Here is a 20,021-nt window from a genome sequence, read left to right as displayed (position 1 = left end):
AAGATATCGCTAACCAATGTCGACCATTTAATAGAATTTACATGTGACTTCCATCGAAATCGAGAACAGCAGCAAGTAATTTTTGACCGAAAGAATGATGATTAGAGTTTTAGATAGAATATCTGGAGTACGTTTCTTCAAATTTGTGGTGGACCGTATCATGGGCTTGCTCACTGAAACGTAGAATGCTTTCACCGGAATAATTTGTGAACTCTAAAACGTGTTCAAAGAGTATGTGGGCCTTGCTACTAATTCTCAGTCCTGTCCGGATGTACGAAGTTTTGAAACTTGAAATGCTTTGGCTAAGGTTTGTGTCCAAGGTATGTCCTAAATATCCATCATTCACTATCTTCAGATCATTAAAGGCTTTCGCAAATCTCTCCAATGAGGGCAAAGCTGGGGGATCATGGGATATTTGAACAAGTTTATCCACATTCCGTAGGAGTTTGTTACACGCTCTTCCGGGGAAACATCCACCTCTACAACCAGCCTGCACAAGGAACAAAGATGACGCCCACATCATGGCAATGTCAGCGGAAACCTCATTCAGTCCATCAAATAATCGATTGACCAATCCAAGTGTAAGATGGAGTGAGGGAGGTGGAAGAATCTGTTGAATTGCACAGTCCCTCCACAAGAGGGGGCGCGCATTGACATTGAATCACTCGTCATCGGATTGATACCCATTCTTGGACCAGATTGGGTGATGGATGTCCATCCAATTACGGATGAATGGTATGAAACTGATGAGAGGTGATTGATATGAATCTGTTGACTTGTGGTCAATGTCAGTCCGATGACTGACGGTTGGTTGATGTCAGTTCCAATCTGATAAGGGCGGCCAATCCGGAGCTTTACCATTATGTATTCAAACGGCTTGTATTTTCTCTCAGCATTTGTGCTTTGAATGACGTTGGAAGAGAGAAAGATCATCCAATGAGGGTAGAATTCCACTGTAAAACCGGGTCAGGGTATAAAAATCACGGGAATCAAGATTCCGGGTCGCGGCACCAAAAAGAGACTCTATGTTCCGTCCACCGCCAGGGGTGAAAGGTCCTGACTTATTGAATTCCTGTGGTGAACGGAAACATGGAACTCCTGACCCAAGCACTAGGTAAAAATACCTTGATAGCTCTCAAGATGGAGAGCACCTAGTACAGGGCTTAAATTTCTTAGACCTATCTTAAGGCCTCCGGTTATAACCCTAATCAGGGCATACGAGCAATAGTTTGAGCTTCCTTTATCAGGGCCTCAAACAATCATTAAACGACTAAGGATACAAATCGCTAGCTACCTCTACTCCCCATTGGTCCAAGATCAATCTCGGTTGTCTGGCATACCTGGGCCAATCTTCAAGGCTAAATATCCTGCAAAATGTGGTCACTATCCTAGTCTAAACGCGTCTATCAAAGTCGACCTCTACTCTAGAGTCTAACTACTGATTTCTGCTTCAAGAGTGATGAACTTTAGATACAGTTGTTGCATACAAATCACTTGCTACCTCTACTCCCTACGATGCCAGCACGATCTCGGTCGTCTGGGAATCTAGGCTACTCTTCAAGGCAAACTGTACAGTTCAATCTAATTTATTCATCACAAACACACCGCCTATCAGCTGTCTTGCTCTGGTAAGAAAAGTGGGGGAATTGTTGGGCCAATGGAAAAGGGGACATACGCATATGAAATCAATGGGTTAATAATTACTGCTCGATGTCTGGTGAGATGGTCCAACGGAGATGCTCGGATGACGTCCACTCGACGGGATTGAAGGTCCACTAACAAAGTGACGAAGTGCTGTACTCAGACTCGGCACTTCCCAGGTCCTCTTGCTCTTGTGCACGGCTTCCTGGGTTTCCTACTCCATATGATGACGATCTCTGTCCTTCGAAACAGTTCCCACTTCTTGGCACCAAACAATGACAACGTCCAGCACTTAGCAATGGCGGGTGCTTCCTCCTTGGAGAGGTTCAAAATCTGACTTCTCTCCTGGAGAATGAAAATGTGACTTCTGCTCTGCTCGAGCCAAAAATGTGACTGTCTGTTGATTCAACTTTCCCTTGCAATGTTGGCTTCCGCACCTTCCACTTGAGGCTAAAAGGGTTGTTCCAGGGCCCTTGGTGGACGGCGACGGTTTCTTCGGTAAAACTGTTGCACCTGCATGACATCTGACCGCAACAAGGATTTTCACATACCAATGTCCAGGATTGACCTCCTTTCGTCAGGCTAGCCACATTGGCCATCAAGGGGTTTCTTGGATTGCCAACAATGGATTGTGTTCTGCCTCTTCTGTAAGGTGTGGGATGTGGGTCACATCTGACCACCAGTGGGTCTAGACGGCAAAGGGTTGACATTGGGCCGGAACTACGTCCCAACGGAACATTCAGGAAGGATTGGTCGTCATTTGCTGTCAGGGGGCCAACATTTTGGTAACGTCGATCTTGAGGGTGAGATTGCTTATTCCGATTCTCTTCCCCTCTCACAATGATCACGAGAATATCGTTTTTTGGTGACCGAGGATTTCCTGTTTCTCCTCCCTTCAAACATGTATCCGACATTCCTCACCCATGGTTGTAGCTGGGCTGACCAGCCCTCGGGTACTGGAGCTTTTCCATGGTTTGATGGTTTGATGACGTCACTACGAGCATTAGGCTGGCATTTGGTCGACATCTGACCGACAAACGGACTACACAATGGGCAATCCAACAACTTTGTGATTTTCCCAAGATAATAACATACATTTTTCATTCACATTTTGATAAAAACCGTTCCGGGAACAATCATTCATCTTGTACATCATTTATCCATGTCATATTAGGATGATGTACTCGATTGTGGACGGAACATACAAAGTCTTACTGCTAGTATCTCCTCCCTATGCAAACTGGGTTATTGGTAAGGGTACACTACAGTAGCCTATAAGAGAAATTCCCTCTTCCATCGCCAAATAAATATGGCCTTAACGGAATGAATTTCTGCTCAATGGCCTGTAGGCTGTTAAAAACTCCGCTCGTAGAGTAATGGAGGTGAAGGTATTAAGCAGGTTTCGCCCATGACGGATTTAGGAGTAGTCCTCCAAAATAATGGAAAGTTCGTTGAGCCTATCCAGTTTAAAGTTGGCAAATCCAAAGCCATCTTTTAAGTCAGATTTGGACTTTTTTGACCAATAATCAATAATCAAACAATCAAAAACCAAAAATTAACCATAAATAACTAATCTTAACTAACCCTTAATTTCAAGAGTTAACAACATGCGCTAACTCTAATACGTTGGTGGATTAGTTATTTATTATCATAATAAAGTTCAATAAAATAAGTATGGTTTTTCGTCTTGAAGTGTTGGGAATTCCATTTCCAGTAGGGGTAAGGAAGTCACAAAGAAGGTTGAAAATACTTGCAAAGGATCACAAAAGCAAGTTCTATGTTTAGGAAGTACAATATAACTGATGCGTTTTATGTTGAAACCAAAAACAGACATGTAGCAAACTTGAGTAAAATTATGTAACTCTTCAATTTTGAAATTATGTAAAATCAATCAATATTCAGGCTGTGGTCAAAATTGCTGAAATTTCAGGTTTTATAAGTATTTTTATTTCTAAATTAACAATCCATTTCTTCAATATTAAAAAAAAAAACAATATATTTAATTGCAAAACTTAATTACATATATTTTTCGGCAACTTCTAAACTATTGCAAATGGACGGTATTTCAAAAGAACATGTCTTTTTCATTCTGCGTCTCAAATAAGTCCAGAAGTTTTTTGCGTTAGGTCAAATCTTAAAATTTAATTGCAGTATAATATCTAAAATAAATGGTCATCAAATTGCCGCTCGCTGTTTTTTTTTAAAATCAAGTGTAACACAGGGTTCTTTAAAACTTAGAAAACTGGAATGAAGATAAGGTGCTAAAATTCTATTCAGTAGCTTTCAACTATGCCCTTAAGACTATCAAAGATGTTGCTGTGTTAACAAATTAAGACGATTCTTTTCTCTTTTAAGAAGGTTAGTTGCCTCTCAAAAAGTCATAATATGCCACTTAAAACACTCTTGCTGGCATATCGGACAATAACATGGAGTATCAAAGTCATTGAATGTGTTTCAGCGCAGATTTCATGAGCAAATTTAAAGCGATTACTTAAGTATTACATGTTGAATGTTCAAGTTTTCATCAAAATTAGCCACCAAAGTCTTGGCGGTTCCTTGACGATCATTCACTAATGTGTCCAATACGTTTTTGATCTCATGCTCTCACATCATTTTTTTGTTGCTTTTCCTACTTGAAGCTTGACTAAAACTTGATGCAACTTGATCACACATGCTTCTTCAAAATGGGATTGATTTTCATAAGATTGCAGTGAACAATATGACAGTAACTCTTAACGGGGACGAAATAATTGAGCAGAGGCACGTTTAAGTGCTTAAAGGCCATGGCATACTCAAACTCTCAAGAGTTCCGTACCCCATAAATCGATTGTGGAACTTTTTCATTCCCTGATATCTCCAAAATTCAATTCTGTGCGCCTCTCTACCTAAAAATACGTCTAACCGAAAATGACAGTACTTAAAAGCTACAAATTGCCTTGAATGATGGTTTCATTTCGAACAAAAAAAAAGAGAGATCAGATTCGCATCGAAACTCTCTACATTAAAAACGGATTCCTCACACTTAACAGACTAGCAATCAAAACAACACTTGTTGAGTATTGGAAAATAATGAATGGTCTGTCCCCTGGTATCAAAAAACAACCAATTTATGCCAACAATGCCGTCCACACCACCCGAAATGTTACGAGACAAGACTTAGGGATCCCCGCCCGTAACCGGGGTTTCAATTTTCATGCCGCTGCATTTTACAGCAATTTCAGTAGTTTGCAAAGATCCCTAAAGAAAATAAGTCAATTTAGATCTGAAGTGAAGAATATTCTCACAAGATATCCAAACTGATTCATTTATGGAGCATAAAAAGTACATAGTACTTATTGAATAAGTACCAATACTAATGCCGAACTAGACATTTTGAGAGCGCTCATAAAATAAAGATTCTAATAAATGCAGTTTCAATGTGTTTAAAGTGACCTTATATTTTGAGTTACCACACAATGCAACAAAAACAATTCTTCTGGTTTAATGAGATCGAAAATGTGTTTAATATATTAATCAATCAATGCCAAGTGGCTGTCAGCACATTTGATGGCAAATTTTGACTAGAACTGGGCCATTCGTTTGGTATTTGCTCATGAAATTTGAACTGAAAGTGCCACTAACAGATTGAATGACTTCTATACATCATATTTTTTGTTAGATGTGCCGTCATAAGTGTTTTAGGTGGCGTGTGCTACTGACTTTTTCACGAAACATAATTACTTCCTCTCGATTTGCTGCACCATGTTGTTCCCAAAACGAAAACATATCCAGGCCATATGTGACAATGAATGATCAAGCAATGCTCCACAGTGTTCAAAAAGCCCTATCAAGTTTCCAGAGAAATTCTCAAACACAAATTGGCATTTTTCTACCTCAAAAAGTTATAGGGAACAACTTCAAGTTTATTGCTTTATGGAATTCTAGTCCACATAAAAAACTTACATACCTAAAAACATTATATTATAACCGGAGCATTTTGGGGTCAAAAACGATGAAATTTGGACCACTAAATCCGATGTAACTAAATAGCGGTGAAAAAGATATCATACTTTATATTCAAGAGCTAACTAAATAGGTTTTTGGATAGGTTTTTGAAAATTTTAGTTTTCATAATGTTTTTAGTTATGTAAGTTTTTTATGTGGGCTAGAATTTCATAAAGTAATAGAATCAAAATTGTTCCCCGTGATTTTCTGAGGTAGAAAAATGCCAAGATGTGCTTGGGAATTCTCATCAAAACTTTAAAGGGTATTTTTAACACTGTGTCCTCTAATGAACAGATATTGTTAGCTGCTTTTATGAGCTTTATTCTCCGACACATACCAACTTTTGATTTTCAACCACAGTCAGAATCAGAATGAGCATCCACTCGCCACTCCAGTCAGGGTATTTTCAAATTGAATAACGTCAAAGTACCAAACTCCGAGGTAAAACCTCTAAGAAACTCGCCAATTGTTTGCAAAAATTCGAACAGGTCCAAAGATGTTTCAGGAGGCACGTTGAGGGAATGAGAGAGCTCTCGTATTGGGCGAGGTTTGAAAGGTTGGGATTGTACACCATTCAGAGAAGGTACGAAAGGTATCTGATACTGTACGGTTTCAAAAGCATTCATGAGCTTTGTCCGAACCGAGGATTTAGGGTCAATTCTAGTGACCTTAGAGGCTTTATGTGCGTTTTGAGAGCACCTTCAAGCCCTCGAGAATCTAGACTAGTGAAGTCCAATTCTCTTCTTTCTCGGGCTTCTTCATTGTTTAATTTGCTACCTTTAAATATTTGTAAAGAGTACGTAACTTTTGATCCTCTTGAAGGATCTAAGTCAGCCTTGGACAAGTTCTTTCTTTACACTCCTTATCAACCCTACATTCAAGGGCTAGCCAGATCCGACAACTCTAATTCGTTGGTTGATCAGATATTATATCAATTGAAAGCAAAATAAAATAAGATTGATAACTCTTCATGTTCATCCTGAAATTCATCTGAAGTTATAAATTATTTCTTCCCAGTGGCGGTAAGAAAATCCACATAAAGTGCTTACTTGAATTTGCAAATTATTGACAACCCTTAGAAGAAATTGACTACTAGCAGATCTAAGAAAACACAAAGATTCATCATTATTTTCATTTGGTCCCTTAAGCAACAACCATCTGACAACTTCACATTATAGTTATGTGAGGACATTTGTTAAAGTTCGTGGCTTCAGTATTCCTTGCAAAAGGATCACATCACAGTTTAAATTCAAATTTCATCAAAAAGGAATGTCCCTTCAAGAATAAATTATACTTACAGTAGCATTATCGCTTACCGATAACAGAAAAGATACTTGTGGAATTTTGATTGATATTTTTGAATTGTTTACCGTTACTGTTGACTCATTAATGTTTTACAAAGATAATTGCTGGAGTCTTGTACTTGTATCTTCAGTTTTACTGACTTGTTTGCAATGAAAATGAGGCAATAGCTTTGCCTAAAAGGTGTTAATGTCTTCATTGTATCTAAGTTGACATCCCGTAGAAAGGACCGGTTTCGTTGGTCTTTTAGGACCAATTTTGGGCAAACGAACTAGATTTTAAGGCTCTTTTGAATGGGTATGTGGGGTTTGGTTAAAGTTTTGTCTTTTTCCTCAAACGAAACTTATTTTGAGTCTAACATTGTTGACATTATCCATGGAAGTCGCAATGCAACTGGAGGTCCGTCCAATTGACGTCGTATACCTCGGTAGGCTTTGAGCTCATTAAGAAACGGGGCTAAAACGATGATTAGGCCTTACCTTGGATCGGTTTTCACCCTTCATCTTTTTTTAAGAGGTTACTGCTGATCATTTCCAGCCGTTATGCTCCAGTTTTCATTTATTGTGCTGTATGTAATTCGAGGATAGTGGAATAGTTTGTTCTTTTTTGCTCTGCAGTTGTTAAACAACTTCGATTCACTTTTAAGGAATGCCAAAATGCATGGATGAGACCTGCTCAATATCTTTACCTCCATTATCTACGAGTGGAGTATTCAAAGGAGTTGACCCAAACGTCATTGAGTGGAATTTTATTCCGTTCAGGGCCATAATACTCTTAGTAACCCCGGAATAGATTATTTCTAGGTCCTTTGCAAGGGTAGTGGAATCTTGGCCATTCCTACCAGAAACTAACTTTGTATCGTCAGCATAAGAAAAGACACTGGCAGTAATACTAAGCTTTTGAAGCGGGGCAATGAATATTATAAAAAGGAGGGGCCCTAAGAAAAGACTTTTGTTAATTGTGCTGATTTATTTTCCTGGTTTGAAAAATATCTCTTTCTATATATGTATCCACTTTTTGCCGATTTTGTATACATTGGTCAGTCTCTATATCTGCACTTTTTTAAATCTCTATAGATCGCACTCACGTCAAACTGTTTTAACGCTCCTGACAATTTATTTTTTCCATGTTAGTTAATTGTTATACATTCACATTTATAATTCTCATTTGATTAATTCAAATAGGTGATAAAACTTAATTCTTTTTCTTTTGTCATTGTAGCCTCGTCAAAAGGCATTGCTACAATTGGGACCGAGGATAATCCCAACGATTCAGACGAGATTTCCGAAGCAAGTACTTCTGAAAACCCCATTCATGGAACGTTAGTGTTGGGACAGCAGCAAGAAAAAATTGGAGGAGGATTCGACTCTGAGAACTCATTTTCTGGCACCATTGCGCAAGTGCTAATGGTTCCGAGAAAACTAACTCACGAAGAGGTGGGAATTATGGCCGAATGTGGTCATTCAGATTCATTACATAAGGAGAACATGCTTGCGGTTCCATGGAAGACATCAAACATAAAAGTAAGGGAACCATTTCAAAACCGGCTTTTGCGTTTAAGACTATTGTTAAATGCCCTAAAGTACAAGTTACACAATAGAGCTGTTAAACAGTAAACATTTTTTTGCATTGGATAAAGAATGCTAACCTATTCATGGCGCTAAAATTTTCTTCTCATCGGTACGGTTGTTAGCACGCTTCAGACATTAGGGGATGTCAAGTGAAGGAAATTCAAGGAAAAATGTGGTCTGGCACCCTGATTTTGGACATTTTGGGGAGGGAGAACTAAGACAAACATCACAGTCAACTCGCACCATCCGCCCAATGAATTTTCAATAATCGAGTGATATTGAGTGAGCTGTGATACCAAACCCAACAAAGTGACTATATTTGGAGTAATTCCATGTAAGCACTATCCAATTGGCTCAATATCACAATGCTATTTGCCTAGACAAGGAGGTAAAATGAAATAAATATCAAAATTCAATGCATGCACAGTGCTGTTTGGCTGGGCATGTTGTCTTTGATTTTACTCCATGGAATTCGTCTGTTGTTCACGAACGCGTTCACTTGACAAGCCCTATTGGTTTGTTGCGAGTGTTTAAGCAAAAGCGTTGCTGAATGTAATTGTGTTGTCCAGGGTGGCCAGGTAGCATTTTTCGACGCTAATTTTTGAAAATTAGCATTATTTCAAGGCTGCTAGTATTGGATTTTTTTTATTAACATTGGTCTGGTTTTTAGCATTAAAATAGAATTACTTGTATGGTCCAAGTATTGTGAAATCTTGTCTCGCATTTTAACATTTTCCTAGCATTATTTCATTGAAAAAAAAGACCAAAAGGAAGAAAAGCAAAAAAAAATCTCACACGGGAACTACATTTGGCGGTGTTAGCAATGTTTTTTCTTTGGATCCCTCTCCCATTCCATAACATTGATATGCTGTAGCCACAAAGTGATTTCCATTGGAATGTTTAATTTACATAAAGCAATCACAATGATTCATACTAATTGCTTCTCAATTCAAAGGGAGTTTCAGCCAAATTTCTGTTTGTAATCAGACTTTTGGCACACAAAAAGATTTTGGGTTGGCTAACACAAATAAAAAAATGATTAAAATGGTCAGTGCGTGTAAAAGGTCAAATTACCAACCCGTAAGTAAATGTAAGGATTGGTTAATTTCACTGTAATATTCAAATAAACATAATGTTTTGGTTAGTTTCATTGTAATCTGAGAAGTATTTTCCCCACATATTTGAGGTAAACCAAAACACAAGATTCAAAAGTAGCAAAAAAAAAAAAATCAAAATAGAAGAGATAGACAACAATTGAGCTCTATGGATAAAGAAACTTATTGCAGGTCCGCTTTGAAGTATGATGCACGATAAAAACAATTTATCTTATTTTCATGATCTAATCTCACCCAAGAAGAACACTTTTTGGCGATAAGAATGACTATATTTGTGTGTAAAAAACCTTGTTCAAATCTTAAAAGTTACACTTTTGCTCAATTAAGCTTGTCACTGTTTGGTGTCCCCTTCGAAGTCTCAGGGTTCAAAATTAGGAGAATATCATAATCACAACTGCATCAATTTTAACTCAATTTTTTCATTAGATTTTTGTGTTTTTCAATTTTTTTTCTTACAGTATAATTTTCAAAATATTACATGAATATACCCTGTCAAAGAGCGCCAAATATAATTGAATTGTGAATCTGAAATCCTTTATGAGCACCATGAATGATATGCTTTTCTTAAAAAAGTAGCATTATTCTAGCATTTTCGAATTCCAATTAGCATTTCTTTAGCATCGATTTTGCATGAGCTAGCATTGCTGGCTGAAAAAACCTGGCCAGCTTGGTGTCGTCAAGGGTTCATATGAAAATCACTTTTTAACCGCTAAGGAGGCTTCATTTTGGGGCGCCCCAATTTCAATTTGGTAAGACATCGTTCATCATGCGCCCCACGAACCCAGAATAGGCCCCCAATCACCATGAGTGAAACTAATTGTACGTACACGATCATGTACCGTATATGTATATCCAATGAGACATACTTCTCGCTAAATAAATTTATTTATGATTACACTTAATACTGCTGACCAATAGCTGGCCAAGTCGTTGGCATCCGGATTGAGAAAAAGTAGCATCAAGTGCTACCGCTATGGTATGAGTGGTCATTTCAGGAAGCAATGTCGCAAGATGGAAAAGAACGATCTTTTCAACCATCAGGGAGCCGATGGCAAATGTGATCGAGCATTACCACCCGGACACAAGAACTTGGGAGTAATTCAAGTTGCGTCAGACATGCGGGGAAAAAACTATGGTTTGATTATTGATTCTGGCCCTACAAGCCACATGTGTAAGGATTTAAATGCTTTTGTGGACCTCGTAAAGTTGAAGAAACCGGTTTGGTGTCTGCAGACCGAGGAGTCTCAGCAATTTTTGATACTGATTAGTCTCAAATGGAAAGTGCGGATGGATGTGTTCTAGCAATTGCTATCAAAGTCGATAGCTTGTATCATTTGATGATTTAGTCCAAATGTGTAGGTGTCTTCTCTAGTTACTGATGACACAAGGCTGAGCGGATGACACAGAAAACTTGGACATCTTGGAACGAGCGGAATTGGAAAAGATTATGATAATTGTGAACCCTGGATAAAAGGCAAGATGTCAAGAAAACCGTTTCCCAAACAAGCTAAAGGACGTGCAACGCATTACTTGGACTTGGTTCAAAACGATGAGTGTGGAAAGGCGGGAGTTCCATCCCTTGGAGGAGGAGAGTACTTCTTGACCTTTGTTGACGACCACTCGCGGTTTGTTTGGGTTTACATTCTAAAAAGGAAAAGCGAAGTATTCTAAGTATTCACAGAATGGAAGTGTCTGGTTGAAAAGGAATCCGGAAGAAGTATCAAGACTATTAGAACCGACAATGGAGGCGAGTACAAAGAGTTCAAAAAGTTTCTGAGTAAAAGTGCGATCAAACACGAAGAGAGTGTCCCGAGAAACCCAGAACAAAATTGAGTAGCCGAACGTGTCAAAAGAACGTTGGTAGAAATTGTGCGAGCTCTCATGGTGGATGGGCAATTCCCGAAACGTTTTTGGGCAGAGTTAGTGTCAACTGCAACCTATCTCTAAAACAAAGTGAGCAAGCATTGTTGGAGATGACTCCTTTTGAAGCATGGTTAAGCAAAAAAACCTGCGTGTCTCATCTGCAGAGATGAGTTGATGTGTTGCTTTTGCTCACATCCCAGACGCATTAAGGCGTATACTTGATGTCAAGTCTCAAGGAACTATAATGTTTGGTCACATGAAAAGATACCGTCTGTATAACGTTGAGAAAGAGAGAATCATCCACAGTCGAAGTCTTTATCCGTTGCAGGAAGAACAATCAGGCCAACCAGAAAAAGCTCAGTCCCCCCCCCCCGGTGTGCAAACTCGCCAAAGCTTGAAATAGTCGCCAAGGTATTGGACTAATCTGTTGGATGGATGGTTAAAGACATTGGAATTCGTGCAAATGAATGAAGATCCATGTCTTTATGTTTTAAGAAATGAGAAACTCCTGTATCTGGCCGTTTACGTTGATGATATTGTGTTGATCTCGAGTGATGGTGAGTGCATTGCTTATATCAAGCAATTGTTATCTGAACGCTTTCAAGCCAAAGACCTAGGAAGGATGAAATATTTCCTTGGAATCAATGTGCATTAGGATTCTGCGTTGGGAGTGATATGGGTTGGACAGCCAGTCTATGGAAAAGAACCTCTTGAAAAGTTTAGCATGATCGAGTGCAAAGAGGTTGACTCTCCTTGTGATATTGGACTTCGTTTAGTGAGATCAGAAGAAGAAGAAGAGGCTGAAGATCCCGTTGGATATCGGCTTTTAATTGGAGGTCTACTCTGCCTTTCGCCTCGAACAAGACCAGATATGGCGTTTGCTGTCGCCAATGTTGCTAAATTCTCGCCCAATCCCAACAGAACTCACTGGATTGCCGCCAAACGAGTTTTAAGATACTTGAAAGCCACGTTAAATTATGGAATTCAATATTCCAAGATGGGTGATGCTGCTAATGTCGGATATTCCGACTCAGATTGGGCGGGTGATGTCGACGACAGAAGATCGACTTCAGGCTATGTTTTCAATCTCGGTGACGGTCCAGTATTATGGAGGAGTCGGAAGCAACAAGCCGTTGCTTTATCGACATCATAAGCCGAATATACAGCGTTGTCCAGCACATGTCAAGAAGCCATGTGGTTCCGAAACCTTTTGACTAGTATGGGATTGACGCTGAGAAAACCGACTGTGATTTTTGAAGACAACTTGCCCTCGATTGGGCTTGCAAAATTCCACAGTATCACGGCCGTGCTTAGCACAAAGGCGTCCTTTATCACTGCAAAAGAGAACAAGTTTAAAAAAGAAATGTCGAACTGAAGTATTGTGGAACTGAAAACATGATTGCCGATATGTTGACAAAGGGGCTGCCTAAGACTAAATTGAAGAAGCTTGTTGACTTACGAGTATGTGGAGTAGTTACTCCAAATGATGATTGAGGGGGAGTGATTGGTGTCACTTATCATTATTGCAAGTTCCGCACCTTTTCTTACATGCTTTTCCGTGTCACCTCTATTTCGGTATACTATGTTGTTCTTTATTCGGTTAAGGTCATTTGCCAAACAGAGAAGTGAACAAGCGTCTGTCGAAGCTAATCCATTAAATCTGACAAAAGATTCAATCCATGAAAACTAGGTTCATAAAAGACAATGATTATTGATATGATAGCGCTGGTGAAAAAGTAAATCATGTCTTCCTTTCAGATTGTGAGGGAAAATTTCAATTGCTCTGAATCAAAGAAAAGAGTTAGTCAAACGGCAGTTATTGGGCATCTTGTCTCCTTTGCTCATTTGAAAATGGTTTGTAACTCCTTGGGAGGGGCTCTACCTGTTCCCTCGAATGCCAATCAGTATTTATCACTGTACGGACACACTAAGATGATATTTTCGGAAAACCTCCATCCCAATCATTTAAGCCAATGTCTAACAGGATATGGAAATGATATCACATTTTGGCTTGGACAAGAAATGGATAAAGAACACAAACAATGGGAAAGCCCCAATGGGTCGCTTATTTCTTGGCCAATCCCTTTGAATGGTTTTAGTAACAGCACCACTTTGGTGGTAGCTTTTGGTCCGCAAACAGCACAAGCAGCCAACAAGGATATAGACCAATCGTGTGGAATATGTTTCAACATTAATGGCAAACAAATGGGCGAAGATCGGTTTCTGGAACTGAAAGGCATTTGCGATGAGGAATTTGATCAAAACACGTTTGATAGAGAGTATTATGTCCATGGAATGATCAATGGACGCTTTCACTTAAGGTAAGACAAAAATGACTTGGTTTTTCTGGTTTGCCAATTCCAGAGGTCTGATAAAGTCTAATTAAACAGTTGTGACGACCAACATTAAACTAAAGCACAAAATATGAGATATAAAAAGATAAACTTTTGGATTGTTTGAGTAGTCGAATTGAACAACTCGGTTTCGCGAGTAATCAGCATTGGTGGCAACAGCATAACAAGCGCAGAGGAAGGAATCAACCGGTGTCGGCCTCCCTCCTTTCTCAATTGCCATGGACGGGCGAACATGCTGAGAGTGGCTGGAGCTGGGCGGTGTCTCGACAAGATCCTGAGCCTTCACCTTATCCAAACCGTGTATCAAAGAGGAAAAACACCAGAGCTACTTTGCTGGCAAACAGGGCTTCGTAATCCAAGCCAGGAAGCCTACTGGGCGTGGTCGGCCCGGCGGTGGGTTGGAGCTCTATATTGCCAAACGCTTTGAGCCACCCTTCTCTCATCCATTCCTCATCATATAGCCGTGGATGCCTAAGGTTTTGCCATCATTGGTGTTTACTATCAGCCAACCCCGGCTATGATGATCTCGTCTCGGACCTCACGTCCAGCCTTCACAGGGTGAAAAATCCGGAGAAAGTCATCATTGGTGGTGACTTCGACATCCGTCCAGACTCAAATGAATTCTCTGAGCTCGCCCAGATCTTGAGCAAATGGAGAATCACTCTGCGCTCCGACCCGGGAGTCCCAACACACACCTACTCCCGGTTACTTGACCACATATTCATATTAGAAAATATTTCATCCCCAGCCAGTTTCGTCCATCCCCTGGCCGGTTCTTATCACCTCCCGATTTCAGCCACCTTTAAAAGCCCAGGCATTTCCATCATTTAGGCGTGACTCAAAATGAGAGGTGGGTGGTCAATGTACAGAAGTGTACGGCTCAACCTGAGGCCCTACAGCTATCCACCAACATCAGGAACGCGAACAACACAGTATTAGTGGCCCAAGGCATTTTGCAAGCATTCAAAGAGTCTTCTTTGGTGGAGAGGAGAGGAGGACTGACGACGCCTTGGTTCAGCCCCTGACATCATGAGCTGAGGGGTTAAATGTTCTAAAAACTTCGAAATGCCAAATCAAGCCAAACACCAGAAACTTGGGAGCAATATGCGATACCAAGAATTTCATATCACAAGTCTCTGCAAAGCGCCGAGTCAGCCCACCAATGGTTGGCTCGTCCAGGATGGCAGACTTGTACATACGTGCCAAAAAGCCCGCCTCAAACTCGGGGATTTCCTTGAGTAAATTCCTACTGCAATGTCAAGAATTGTTTGCATCAACATCCTAAACAGTAGTGGAGGAGGTCCAGGGCTGCCCAGAAGAATACCATCCCCTTTTGCAGCCCTGCAAGGAACCCGAGATGGACGTGGTCTTCAAGAAGATGAAGAGCAAAGCCCCATCAATATACTTGACTTCTCCGGACGCAAGCCCAGCCACTCCTCCAAGAACTCTTCAGCCTCGCTCTCAATTATTATTTCTGCCCATCAGAATGGATGGAGTCAACTATTATTCTCATCCATAAGAAGGGGCCCCACGGACATTCCAGATAACCATTGCCCTGGAGAACCGTTTCTTGAAGATAATGTCCACCCTACTAGCTGCCCGCTTCTCCGTATTGGCAGAGGATAGGGATCTCCTTCCCGAGTTCCAATTCGGTTTCCGGAGAAGAAGCTCTACCACCAAGACAGCTACTCTACTCTATGAAATTGTGTACTTTAATATCAGCACGAAAAGGAGAGTGTATGGATGCTTTGTTGAATTCTCCCAAGCATTTGATAGGGTGGACCAAACGCGGTTATTCCTCAAACTCCAACTGTTGGGAGTTCTGCTTTCAATCTGTGTCCAGTTAGCCAGCATCTATGCAGGACTCAGATGCTCCATTCCATCTGGTAAGGACCTACCCCTTGCTACTTCACCTTCTTTGGCCTTCCGCAAGGGGGTCCTCTATTGCCAATCCTTTTCAAACATTATGTTTCCGACGTGCCCGATGCCCTTATCTATCAATACCCCACCAACAACCATTTTCGGCACAATATCTACAATACGCAAAAGACCAGGTTCTCCCCGTTGACTCAGACGTGGAATTGCAAAACGCCATCAATGCTCTCCACGCATGTTGCCAAGAGAACGGCCTTCAAGTCAGCATCATCGAAATGAAGGCCATGGTTTTCCATTCAGGTCGTCGGCCTCCCAATTCCTTCGACGTTAACAAAAGGCTGGTTGAAATCGTCAATAATTTAAGTTATGTTGGTTTCACATTCTCTACCATACTCTCCTTCATCAACCATCTCAAATCATCAATAGTCAAAGCCAGGGCCAAGATCAGATACATCTGCTATAAATTTCCCATCAAGAATCTTCCCCTTCTACTAGTCCTTCAACTCTTTGGGATCTATATCATCCCCATCTTCCTCTACGGCCTAAACCTGTGGCTCCCGAACACCGCCCAATCCGCCCTCAAATCCGCCGATGCCACCTTTAGCAAGTTCCTCAAACGATACCTGTGTGTGCTCCAATATGCCAACAATGCATGGACACATTCTTATGCAAAACAGAGCCTGAATGCATTAATATTGGGAACCTGACCTCTCCGGAGGTCCGGGCACAAGTTCTCTTTCCTGGTCAAGGACTTAAGAACACCTTATTGTCATCCCTTCGGAATATTGGCGGTCGCACACCTTTGTCTGGCTCCCGGCCAAATTCCACCAACGACTGTAGCTGACAAATGATTTGTTCAATCTAACCACTCACTCTACAACAATAACCATAATTTCCACCATTTACCTCTACCCAACTGTTAACGTACTATCTGTGACTCCCCTCTTTACCTTTTTCATGTGCATTGAACCAACTCTAGTCAGTTTATGCATTGACAAAAGACTTCACATGGGTGCTCATACTAGACACATATAAAAAACGAAAATTACAGGTTGCGCTTTATCTATCTTAAACTTTAGGAGTATACTTATGACGAGGCTCTTTTGTTACTTCTCCTTCTTCTTCTCTGCTTATGTACTCAGTGATGCTTCATGTAAGTGAACGAGTTTTCCTGTACCATCCAGTAAGATAAGTTTTGTTTTCGTATTGGAATGAAGCAGAGTGCTTTTTGTAAATCAAAATGAAGTTTTTTTGCAAGTCTTCGGCAAGCTATGCATTTTATTTTGCTCTTGTATTTTCTAGTTCTTATCGCTTAGGAATTTTGCACCAAGGTGTGACTTCCTCTGTTACTGCTTGTCCTCATGGTGTGATGTCTCAGTTTCTTATGAGATGCTTCCTGGTTCTTGCTCCTGTTTTCTTTTATACTTGATGCGTTGCATCTTGGATCAGGGCAAGTTTCCATCTTCTTTAAAGCTGTCTCATATTGTTCCAATTCTTAAAGGGAGACATAAGTCCCTCCCCAGTAACTAAAGGCCAATTTTTCTTACCTCGAATATTGCAAAGGAGTTTGAGGAGATTATGAAGTTCAAACTTGTACAGAGTTTCTTGAAGTCCATGATGTCCTTCCTTCTAGTCGGCATGGGTTCCGAGCGCATTTAAGCACGTTTACCCAACTGAGCAATGCATATGGGACAGATTATTTAGGACCTAGAGAGACACGAGTCAGCTGATATTTTCCATATTGATTATGCCAAGGCCTTTCATAAAGTCGGTCTGGTAATTAGACTGCAATAGACCTGAGTCATGAGACCATGATGAAGTGATAACTAATTGCTATGCAGTGAAATTTGAATTGTTTGGGAACAATTGTTTGGCCACAGTCAATGAAACAAACACGTCAGGCCAGATCAATTATCGTTGAAAACTTTGGCCAAGGCTGCTCGAGAATAACGGCTCTGCGAACTCTAGCTGTCAATTTTTAGGGTGATTATGTGTCTGTTGCGGCCGATTATTTGTATAAATCCGTCACTCAGAGAGTTCGACTTTATGATTACCTAGTTTTCGTGTATCCTAGGGTAAAATTGCGAATGTTTGGAAAGTATCACGTGGTTAAGTTGAGCCCTAAGAGAATTCAGAATTTAAAACAAAAAATCAAGGAATGTGCGTTTTAGTCTGTGTTCGAAGGGATTTCATCCTGTGGTGGCGATCTAGGTAATCCAAAGCGCGATCACATCGTTTTAATTCTGTCGATTAAAGGGCATAGGACAAAAAGAAAATGAAGAAGCCCAGTGGAAAATTTGCCTTTCTCGCGGCTTGTCAAAACCATTTAAGATCCCTGATCACCGACGATAGCGATTAGGAAGTGATTCAACCGGAAATGAAAAGGTTCTAGAGATTACTGGATGAGCTAGAACAAGAGTGTCAAGCATTGGATCCCCAAGCGGCCGAAGACATGGATAGTTTAACTTAGTGGTGTCAAGAAACCATGGATCCGAATATGGAGTTTTTGAAAGAATTAGAAAGCAGACTGTTAGCAGCTGAAGTTGACGCTTGCGATAGTACGTCCAACGTATCAAGGCAATCTGGGAATTCTCGTGTTTTAGCAATCTCTGCTCGAGTCCGAGCACAAGTCAGAATGAAGGAACTTGGGGTTGAATTGGACTTCAAGAAACGGGCTCACGACCTTGAAAACGCCCTAGCTAAAGTAAAGGAGACAGCAAAAGCGCTAGAAGAAAGGAGGCAGTACCTTCAAATTTGTTTGTCTTTTATCCCCTCGCTTATATCACTGTCCTTAGCACGTGTTTCATTGACAACATGCCAGTGTTACCGCATAATCTAACACGACCCTTCTTTAAAACCCTTTCCTCCCTCGGAAGTGCAGGCGTAAACGAAGTCAGGATAGTGTGGTGCCTTAATATTTTGTCCTTCCTGAGTCCTCGTCATGATCCTGGTCACTGAAGTCGGCGTTCGGTGAGAGGGGGAATCTCTATCTGAAGCCTCAGTCTCAGACGACCGCGAGAGACGTCTTCGAGTCCCTCCTTGGCTTCTTGAATGTGTGTCATCCCCAGGACCATGTATTGTTTGATAGTCACGCCTTTCTAGAATTTCATCTGAGTTTGAAAGAGTAATGCTAGGGAATCGCATCTTGATATTTTGATGGTTGTAGCGAATTCGTCGCCCATTTTTTGAGTTTGCAATCCAATACGAGTTTGGCGAGGAGTCTTTTCTTTCAATATACCCAGCCCGCCACTCAGAGGAACCATCTTCAGTGAACCAAATTGGCTGATCCACCTCATAATCGTGGTTACGTTTCTTAGGGACTCGTAGGCGAACAGATCGTTGGTTTGAAAAGCTAACTTTCTGTTCATCAGTCAAAAAAGGAGACAAGGGCCATTATCAGGTAGGATCCTTTCGGGAAGTCCAAACTTTCGGAAGTTGACGTTTAATGTTCTCACAAGAGCGTTCGTAGTTTCCCGGCCCATTGGATCAAATGTTATGAACCCAGAGTAGTAATCAATGGTAACAAGAGCATTCTTTCCACGAAAATCACAGAGATCCATGCCAATGATTTCCATTGGACGAGATGAAGATTTTTTTTTGTCGCTCTGGTGGTCTTGGCTGTTTCTTGCCATGAATCTGACATTCATCACAACTCTGAATCATATGCTCTATGTCATCCTGTAGTCTCGGCCAGAACACAGAACAACGAGCACCTTGTTAGGTGGACGTTAGCTCCTGGTGAGCATCGTGAAGGCGGGTGATCACATCGGGTCGTTTTATAGTGGGAATGACACTTCGATTTCCTTTCATGGGATGGGCTTAGGATTTGTGCAATTAATGAGGCGAGAAAAAGTATCAGCAAGAAGCACACTCTTCGATCCAACGTATTTAACCTCAATATCATACTTGGAGAGTCTTAGAAGCAACTTTTATTGGAGCCGTGCGGGAGCAAGACTGATCAGTTTTTTTTTAATATTGCCGCGAGCGGCTTGTGATCAGTGTGCACAACTATGGTACGGCCAAACGAATAATTGTGAAGTTTTCACACGCAAATAGAACAGCCAGCAACTCTCGCTCTATATTGGCGTAAGCAGATTCGGCGGGTGTGAGTGCTTTGCTGAGGAATCGTATTGGTTTCTAGTTTTGAATCAATACTGCTCCGAGTCCCTTGAGTGAAGCATCCGTCTCAATTAAAGCCGGTTCATTGGGATCGTAATGGCTCAATTCCGTGGATTCAGCGACAGCTTGTTTGATGACATCCAACTCTCTTTGCATGTCGTTTGTCCATAAAAAATGTGCATCACGTTTCAGCTAAC

The 20,021-nt window shown here is 40.8% G+C and overlaps 1 protein-coding gene across 1 annotated transcript in view; it reads left to right on the top strand.

Moving 5' to 3' along the window:
• Nucleotides 1–20,021, top strand: part of LOC131877031 (uncharacterized) — an 81,775-nt gene that overhangs the window by 35,691 nt on the left and 26,063 nt on the right. Inside the window, exons 4-5 of the mRNA XM_059222593.1 lie at nt 8,149–8,450; nt 13,235–13,797. Of these exons, the coding sequence (XP_059078576.1) occupies nt 8,149–8,450; nt 13,235–13,797 (865 nt within the window). The remainder of the gene's footprint in view (nt 1–8,148; nt 8,451–13,234; nt 13,798–20,021) is intronic.

Source organism: Tigriopus californicus, chromosome 2 (genome assembly GCF_007210705.1).
Source record: "Tigriopus californicus strain San Diego chromosome 2, Tcal_SD_v2.1, whole genome shotgun sequence".
NCBI lineage: Eukaryota > Metazoa > Arthropoda > Copepoda > Harpacticoida > Harpacticidae > Tigriopus > Tigriopus californicus.
This window is presented reverse-complemented; position numbering and strand designations above follow the sequence as displayed.